General features: G+C 38.0%; 1 protein-coding gene across 1 annotated transcript; it reads left to right on the top strand.

Moving 5' to 3' along the window:
• Positions 1–2,326: 2,326 nt before the first annotated feature.
• On the top strand, positions 2,327–5,204 carry LOC126631411 (putative serine/threonine-protein kinase-like protein CCR3). Its single transcript, XM_050301548.1, has one exon. It carries the CDS (start codon positions 2,524–2,526, stop codon positions 4,942–4,944), a length of 2,421 nt encoding a protein of 806 aa, XP_050157505.1. The 5' UTR covers positions 2,327–2,523; the 3' UTR covers positions 4,945–5,204.
• Positions 5,205–10,178: the final 4,974 nt, after the last annotated feature.

Below are 10,178 nucleotides of genomic sequence, written 5' to 3'. Positions count from 1 at the left end.
ATATGTATAATCTTATTTTATACTTTCCTATCTACATTTTGATATATTATGGGTCGAATTTGGTTAAGAAACGATTGAGTTACGAAACTTTGAAAATTGCCTAAACTTCCGGCCAAGAGCTCCGGGACACTTAACGGAATTTTTAACGGAATGACCAAAATGATGGATGGTGGACAATCTCAGGGACCACTTTTATCGATTTTGAATTTCAAGGACCAAAGTGATGAGTTATGCAAATCTCAGGGACCATTTTGGCGATTTACCCCATTCGGATAAATCCATTGTATGTTATATGAGAATTTTATGATTTTCACATTTGTAATTAATTTGGTTGTAATTGATCATGTGCATTATGTTTCCCTCACTACATAAAATTTAGAGACGAATTTCATGTCTATATTCTACACGATACATCCTGGGTTCAGTTTCTAACATTGGTGGATCACACGATGATGGTCAGGAAGAGGCTGCAATGTATATGTGAGTCTTTTCGACCCCCGTAAAGGAAGAATGCAGTGCAGAAGTCACCAACATATCTCTTTTTAAAAGAAAAGAAAAACAATATTTTTCAGTTTAAGTATACTTTTTAATGAAATAGTCTATCTACTAAATCGTTTATTACACAAATAATGTACCTATAATTTTTTTTTAAATAATTTACCTTCCGTATAAAGTTTGTGAAACTAATAATGTACTTATTGTTATCTCACAGTACTACGGTCTGATGGTATTCCACTTCAATTGTAAGTGAGAGGTCTTAGGTTTGAATCTCGTGAATGACGAATTCGATACTAAATTAAATTGCCCAGTGTGTGGCTTAATCGAATTCCCCCTCCTTTAGTGTAAAATATATTGTTGTACTAAAAAAAAATGTACTTATTGTTTAATTAACAAAACTAATGTATCTACGAAACTAATTTACTCATTGTTTAATTTGAGGAAACTAATTCTTCTTTTTTTGTCAAAAAATAGATTTTGTTGGATTAGTCACGAGATTTGAAGTCACGTTGTCATGTAAGGCTCAACACCTTTCCACCACTATGGTAAATGCCATTTGCATATAATATACCTCTTGTTCAATTTTTACAAAGCTAATGTAGCTACAAAAATAATTTATCTATTGTTTAATAATTAGGAAAATAATTTACCTTTTTTTTTTTACAACAATAACGTATCTAGAACTTTATTTTTGTATGACATAACGTATCTACTATTTTATATTTTCTAAAGAAATCTTTTTTTTTTCCTCTTTTTGTTTTTTGGTTGGCTAACTTATTTTTGTTGTATTCCTCTTTCCTCTAACCCAATTACTAATTCTTTTTTATAGTTACTGAATCATTAATTATGTTTCTAATTTCAATTTTGAATTTTCAAATTCTTGTTAGTTTTATTTTGTTTTCGGATAATAAATTTTTGCTAGCTTTGAAGATAGGAATTTGGGATACTCCTTAAAATTATATTTAAAATTTAAAATTACCTGACACCAGCCATAGATTATTAGATTTTGGTCAAAAAGAATCACCACCTACTACCTCTCTTACATTTTTTTTTTCACTTTTTCAGAAATACCTTTTTTTTGCATGGAACATGCACATTGCACGTGTTTCACCTCTCAGGCGCGTAATTCAGATTTATTTTGTCCACTTGTTTGACGCCCACCTTCATAAAGAAAACTTCACAAAAAAATTAAAAATTCACATGATTTGTTTATTTTTCTTGGTTAAATCATATTTGTTTTTATTTGAAAAAAAAATTGTTATAACTTATATCACCGATTCACCTACAAAGATTAATTTTATGTTTTATCAGTTAGGAATAGGATTAACTCAATCTGTGAGAGTAGTTGGAAAAGTACAGTAAAATTAAGTTAGGCTAAATGTTCGATTATTCTCATTATAACAAAAAAAAACATCTAATTATCGGAATATTGCTTCTCAATGTTTGACAACACCAAATCTAAAAAAATGTAAGTTCTTTCAGTTTTAAAATTTTGTCTGACAACACCACGTATCAAAAAGGTACAATTTCTTTTCGTTCCAAGCTGTAATGTAATTTACGGCCGCGGAAACGTCTACTAAGCAGAACCGAAATACAAATTTACCACCCGTATCTTAACAGAATTACAAAATTTCGACCATTGGACTATCATACTTGTATAGTAACGTATATTTGAAAAAAACCACAAGAATTTATTTATCAGTTATTTTCTCTCCCCTCAAAAAGTAACAACCAAAAAAAGGATAAAAAAACAAGAAAGAAAAGAAAAGAAAGGAATTAAATATTAGGATAATGTTTCCGTCATGGGATATATCAATGCTGCGAAACAACATCAAGAGTCTTTTAACAGTTTCTGAACTCTCCAAAATCTACTTGGAATATCTCCCTCTTCCTCTCTCTCTCTCTCCTCTCTTTCTCTCTCTTCCTCCGTGTCTGTGCACATGCAGACTCCAAAAGAGCGCCTCCAATGAAGCACACCAGATCACGCCAACCCACCACCCATGCCGTCAGTCCCCACTCTTTTCTATGACGAAACTACCCTTCTCCACCCTCCCCACCACCACCTTCATCATCATCACCGCCGCCATCCTCTTCTCCGTTATCCCACCACCAGCTCATGCCCTCGGCTCCGGCTCAACCCTCGCTGTAATATCCGCTACCGGCACCGTCTGTGGTGTCGTTTCGGACCAACCGCGGCTGCGCATCGTCTGCTACCGCCGCGGCCAAACCGTCAAGGTCGAGCCCAACATCTCATTCTCAGCCATCTCCGGCGGTCGAACCTCACTCTGCGGCATCCGCTCCGGCGGATACAGCCTCCTCTGCTGGGACAACATCACCTCCCAAAAGTCCACCTTCCAATCCAAACGCCTTTACTTCAACAGAACCGTTCCGTTAGAAAATCTCGCAGTCGGCGACGACCATATCTGCGCCAGAACCGTCGACACAGACACCGTAGAATGCTGGCGGCCCAACGACGTGCCCAAAATGCCATCTAGGGCGGACCAATTCTCCTCGATTTCATCTGGATCGGGCTTCTCTTGCGGAATTCTGAAACCCAGCCTCCAGGTTCGATGCTGGGGCAGAGCAACTGCAATGGCGGAAGAAATACAACACGGGTTCGGAAACATGTCAATGGAGACCATCACAGCTGGCGACTCGCATGTGTGCGGGATCAACATCACCGGGCTTCTGGTATGCAGGGGAAGAAATGGCGGCGGTCAATTGAACGCCCCTTCCGGCTCGCCTTTTGAGTACTCCGCTCTGTCACTCGGAGGAAATCACAGCTGCGCAATCAGAACTCATAATCAAACAGTCGTCTGCTGGGGAGGAATGGACCAGTTTTCAACTAACAAAACAAATGGAGTGTCTTTTCAAATTTTAGCTTCTGGGTCGGATTTCATATGTGGATTAACCACCAGGAATTTTTCGATTGTTTGTTGGGGTCCGGGCTGGCCCATTCTCTCCGGTTCAGAATCAGGGGTGGAGCTCGAATTGCCCGAAATTCTCCCCGGTTCTTGTGTCAATTCCTCCTGCAGTGAATGTGGAATTTACCCTCAGTCTCAAAGGCTCTGTTTTGGTACTGGTAACATTTGCAACCGCTGTTTTCCTCCAATTTCAGTGCCCCCACCAGCATTACCGCCGCCGCCATCAACACCGCCACAGACGTCAACGCGGCGGTCTGCGACGTTGACTACGGGTTTATTGGTGTTTGCCATTGTGGGTTCTGTCGGAGGATTTGCTGGTATTTGTACAGTTATTTATTGTTTGTGGATTGGCGGTTGTTTTGGGAACAAGAAGATTCATAATTCAGTTCAGCCGACAATTACTAGAGCTGCAAGCTCAAACAATGGCAATGGGACAACGTCAAACAATAGTCCTCCGTCGAGATCGTCCACCATCCGCCGCCAGGGCTCGAGGATCATGCGGCGGCAGAGGAGCGGAACATCCTCGAAGCATCCTGACAGGGCGGAGGAGTTTTCACTGTCCGAGCTCGCGGGCGCCACGAATGACTTCTCAATGGAGAACAAGATTGGCTCCGGAAGCTTCGGAGTTGTATATAGGGGCAAACTGCAAGACGGCCGGGAAGTTGCGATCAAGCGAGGCGAAACCGCCTCGAAGATGAAGAAGTTTCAGGAGAAGGAGAGCGCATTCGATTCGGAAGTTGCGTTCTTGTCGAGAGTTCATCACAAGCACCTCGTGAGGCTTGTCGGATATTGCGAAGAGAGGGATGAGAGGCTTTTGGTATATGAGTACATGAAAAACGGTGCGCTTTTCGATCACTTGCATGACAAGAACAATGTGGAGAGGAGTAGCAGTTTGTTGAATTCGTGGAGAGTGAGGATCAAGGTTGCATTGGATGCTTCAAGAGGCATTGAGTATCTGCACAATTACGCCGTGCCGCCTATCATTCATCGAGATATCAAATCATCGAATATCTTGCTCGACGCGACTTGGACCGCGAGGGTGTCTGATTTCGGGTTGTCGTTGATGGGGCCGGACTCAGAGGCGGATTTTAGGCCAACGAAGGCGGCAGGGACGGTTGGCTACATTGATCCGGAGTACTATGGACTCAACTTGTTGACAGCAAAGAGCGATGTCTATGGACTTGGTGTGGTGCTATTGGAGCTTCTGACGGGGAAGAGGGCGATATTTAAGGATGCGGAGAACGAGGGGACGCCTATAAGCGTGGTGGATTTCGCAGTGCCGGCGATTATGAGCGGGGAGTTGGTGAGGGTTTTGGACAGGCGGGTTGGGCCGCCGGAGGTGAATGAATCGGAGGCGATTGAGCTGATGGCGTATACCGCAATGCATTGCGTGAATTTGGAAGGGAAAGATAGGCCGACGATGGCGGACATTGTGGCGAATTTGGAGAGGGCGTTTGCTCTCTGCGATGAAAGCCCCGGCAACATATCTAGTGGTGGAAACTCCATTGTGTCTGCAGAGTAAGAGTGAGTAAAATGTGCTTCCTTCCCATGAAAGAAAAAATCGAATAGAAAGAATTGAATTATTTCTTCAAATTTTGTCAAATTTTTAGAGGATAATTTGGATGGATTTAATTAGGATTTTTACCATTGGGGGTTGTAAAAAGACTAGAGATTTAGGGGGTTCCATCTAACCTTGCTGTAGTGTAACATTTTGTAAACACTAACAGCTAGAAAAATGTAGCCCTTGGTTGCAATTTTCAAGTGATGCCTAATTTTTTTTTATTTATTATTTTTTTTACTTTTAAATGTGCATGCCAATGCATTCAACTAGGGTCATACCGTAAAATTAGCAAATTAGATAATATCACGTTGTCAGTTACTTGCTATATAAGTTTCAACAGTATCAATAATATGAATAACATGTCAATAATCAATGTGCTTATTAATATTAAATGATCGGACCAGTCAACTGAACAAGCGATTGAGTATTTGTGATGTGATTTGAACAAGGCACAATTCATTTGGGTGGGTGTCCTCATTCACAGAAGGGTGCATGACAATACTGTCTTGGCAGATGAGAGAGTCAAAGAATGTGACACAAAAGTTTGGCTTTCCAAAAACCATAGGGATTTCCTAATAAATGTGTTTTCTTTCTTCTGCTTTTTGCGAAGTCAGCCGATGATTTGCAGCCTGCGGTTTGTACTTGAGAGCTGTAGCCAGTAGCAGTATGTTTTGTGGCACACAAGACACCAAATATTTAGAGAAAAAAAGAGAATTTTCCCATGTCATGAGTCATAAGGTATGGTCCATCACGAAAGGGCAAGAAAAGTACGAGAGTCTGCAACTTTGAATCTCAGTTTAGTTTACACGTCCAACACTTTGACTCGGAAATTCAAACAAGGCTGCAAAATTCGTTAAGCCCATGTGTTCTCTAAATCAATCGACACGTGTAGGATCAAGATCCATTTTCCGAGGAAATAGGATTCTCTCCCCTCCCATTCTCATCTTCATCCCTTTCCTCCTCTCACACATTACTTTTTATCTTATTGCCCCTATAAATAAATCAATAAAAGATGTTGACTTAACTTAACTATGACCGTTCAAATATGAGCAGATGAAGGGAGAGAGATTAGAAGTGAAAAGAATCCTCCTTCTTCTCCGAGAGATTTTCTAAATGATAGAAACACGGCCTGGTGCACCAAGTTATAACATATGTGGTTGGAAATTTGAAAAAATTTCAACCAATTATATAACACTTGTTGTACCGAACCATATCATTAATTTTTTTTTTTCATTCCCTCCCTACACAGAAAGGGCGTCTACTTATGACTGGGAACAAAAGTTCTAAGGCGTTTTGGAGTATGAGATAAGGTATATATGCTCAGGTTGTTTAACCATTATATCTTCTTCTTCTTCTTTTGAACAAAAATCTAACGGCTAAAACACCCTTGTCATACATAAATTTCTCTCACATAAAAGGCATGGCTAGTCGCTCAATATTACGGTCTAGTAATAATCTTCTTCACTTAAAAGTGAGATGTCTTAAGTTCGAATTTATTGAATGACGAATTCAATACCAAATTAAATTGTCCATTATGTAGTTTAGTTAAACTTCCTCTCATATAATTATTGTTAAAATATCAATGTTCTAAAAAAAACTAAAAAAGCATGTCTAGTACGTGTCCATAAATTAAAGCGGAGCCTCACTGGGTAATGAGAGACTTTAATACGAAAGCATAACATTTATAAATGAATATAGAGAACTTTAACGAAAAGCTCACAGTACTGTTTATTTTAATAAAAACCAAAAATCTCAATTTTTACACTAAAAAATTAATTTTGATACTATTCATTTTACCCTTTATTTTATCCTTATCGTTAAAATTCAAAGTTTTCAAACCATTTTCATTAGTTTTTCTATAAATATATGCATGCTGCTGTTATTTTTGTATAAGAGTATGAACGCAATATATGGATTGTGGACTGGGGGTGGCCGGTGACCACCTCTACTGCGCGGATTATATATTTATTGAGATGCTTGTGGAAGACCGTCGACAATTATAATTGTGGCTTCAATACTTTAAATATTATGCAACATGAATGATCATCAAACGTCTTTGTCGATGGTCCCGTTACATATTTCATCTGTGACGCCGCCACGTGAACTTGGAAAACAAATTTAAATCTATTCCAATACGAGATTGCAATTTTCCTTCTTGTATTAGTGTGTATCAAAGATGACTCGTATTTGACACTCAGTACTACAGTCTGATGATATTTTTTTCACATGGAAGTGAGAGGTTTTAAGTTCGAATCTCGTAGATGGCGAATTCGATACCAAATTAGACTGTCTGTGTGACTTAACCGAACTCTCATTCCTTTTAATGTAAAAATATCAATGTACCTAAAAAAAAGGATGGCTCATATTTCTTAGTGTATGTATTGTGGAGGAGAAAGGGAAGGAAACTATTGAAATAATAACCAGATTTTAAGTAGCTCGGAATTTAGGTTAATTTAATTAGAAATACAGCACAAAACATTAGACAGAAGATTTGAAATAACTACATGCAAACTACTTGAAATGAGTAGTTTGGGTTGATATGCATTTTTTAAAAAACTGTTTCTGCTCCGCTGTGAAAATAAACAACTATGAAAAACTTTTTTGAGAAGTTTAAGTAACCCCAAATCAACTCTAAAAATTCGTTACTTATTAGCTTCGTAATGCTCATGTAAGTCAGTAAGTGCATCTTTAATCATCTTCTAATGTTTTGTTGGGAATTTCTACCAATTTAGTATGAATCTTTGAAATTTCTGGTTCAAACACACTATTTGGGAAAATAATTTCGCGTTTATATTTTCTCTCATTTGTTTTGGTTAAACAAGTGAAAAGTGTGGGAAAATAAACATGAGTAACTCAATTGCGTTACAAATTTGAAGGATTGATCAAACACTTGGAATGGTGAATTAGCCACTTGAATATGGAGTTGTAAGGGTTAAAAAAAGTCAATATATACTAACTCTCTAGAACTTTATAGGGCCCTGGCTGTCCTAGGGTAGGACCAGTTGGACTAAAATTAGTCAATCTTTGTTGGTGTTGGTGATGGTGACACGCACTTAAACATAATTAAGTAAGTAATTAGGCCCACTGAGGGAGCAAGGAAAATTCCATAAAATTCATTCCTCCTTTCATCATGATTTAATTCATACAAAAGGGAAATATTTAATAAGATTTTGTTAGTGAACATGGTAGTAGGAGGATTTTGTTGACCTCAACTTCTTGCATGCTCTTTTTGCCTTGTAATTTGGTGTCACAATTCACAAACCTTTTCACACGGCCTAGTTTCTTTCTCCTTCTCCTTTTGTCTATTCAATTTATGCTTAAACAAAAAGCCAAAAATGGACCATCGATTCCTAAACTATGACCTAATTGATGAGCATTATTTCTTAAACATGCTATAATGTGGGGTAATGATCATTTTCGATAAAAACGAGGATCAGAAGTTTCAAACTCAAAAAGATCATCGCAAAATATCATAATAAGTTCAAAGATCTATACTCGTAAATTCTTAATTGAAATACCAAAACTCCAATTCAGTCAACGTCTAGAAATCAATTCCCCAATTTTCTCAAACAAAAAAGAGGTTCAATATACATTGCACATGACGTAGGAAGGGTAATTTCTTCTTTGTAATTTTTATTTTGTAAGAAACAAAGGACCAAAGTCAAGCATGTGCAAAATGTTCAAATAAATTTCAACGAGCCATCACGCTAAAATTTTGTTTGAACGTTGTCACGCCGTCGAAATTGTTATATTTTATCGGCTTGAAGAAGTCATGCACAGAATAACATTTCAAGGATGTTGCAACTGTAAGGACTGACTGGTCTTCGATTTGCTAGTCATACTAGTATAGGGTACAAGAGGCCGAGTTTTGGCGCCACAAAAATATTGCTCTTTTGTGACAAAAAAATCACGGATTTGAATCGTGGAAACAATCACTTTGTAAAGTGGAGAATCTTATTGGATTTGGTGACACCATTTTCTTGATCATGAGGAAAAAAGAACCTCAAATTGGTATTGGATGTATAATGAATTACCTTGGTCGAGGTTTTCATTGGTTACATTCGAGGGTATTTTTCTTTCTCCTTTCTCTTCAACTTCGTTCAGCCAATCATTTAAGTCGGAGAAGATAAATGTATCCGTAGTATGATAAGGCGACTAAAACCACCAAGAGGATGTTCAAAGTGCTCAAGTTTTTCTTTCTAGGAAAGGAGATACGTACTTGCAACGTCGAAACTTTACTCCCTAAACTAAATATTTGTAAGTATTATTTTATAAACATGTTGAAATGTGGAGTAATGATCATTTTGGATAACAATGTTAAACTCTTGTCCAAAATAAAGGGTTTTAAGTTGAAAATAAGGATCATAAGTTTCAACAATTTTACCGATAAAGATCACCGCTCCACATAACAAATTCAAGGACCAGTACTCACAAATTCTTAGTTTAAGAATCAAAACTCCAATTCAGTAATCATTCAGAAACCAATTTCCTAGTTTTCTCAAACAAAAAGAACGTTCAACATACATTTCACATGACGTTGGAAGGATCATTTTTTTCTTTTTAATTTTTATTTTTGTAAAACAGAGGACCAAGTCAAGCATGTAGTTAAAATAAATTTCAATGAGCCATCACTCTTTGTTTGAATGTGTCTCGCCATCGAAATTGGTAAACTTTTTCGGCTTGAAGAAGTCATGCACATACTAACATTTCGAGGATGTTGCAGTTGTAAGGACTAACTGGTCTTTGATTTGCTAGTCCTACGAGTGTAGGGCACCAACGAGGCCAGACATTCCGGCTACATTCTGCAGAAAGCACTTGGTGAAACCATTTTCTTGATCGTAAGAAAAAAAGAACCTCAAATCCGTATTGCTGTATAATGTACTACCTTTGTCGTCGAGGTTTACATTGGTTATATTCGGGGGTATCTTCTTTCTCGTTTCTCTTCAACTTCGTTTCATCCAATCATCAAGCCGGAGGAGACAATTGTGTGCATAGTCTGATACGGCAACTAAAACCACCAGGAGGCGGTTCAAAGTGCTCAGTTTTTCTTTCCAGGAAAGGAATTACGTACTTGTAACGTCGAAATTTGCGTCAGTTGTTGCACCCTGTGACGCCCGTTCTTCCGCTTTGGTCCTTGCTTATCATTTAACTGTTTGAATTTCAAGATCTTACCCCCACAGTTTTTAGAGCACTTC

Source organism: Malus sylvestris, chromosome 1 (genome assembly GCF_916048215.2).
Source record: "Malus sylvestris chromosome 1, drMalSylv7.2, whole genome shotgun sequence".
In the NCBI taxonomy this organism is placed as follows: Eukaryota; Viridiplantae; Streptophyta; class Magnoliopsida; order Rosales; family Rosaceae; genus Malus; species Malus sylvestris.
This window is presented reverse-complemented; position numbering and strand designations above follow the sequence as displayed.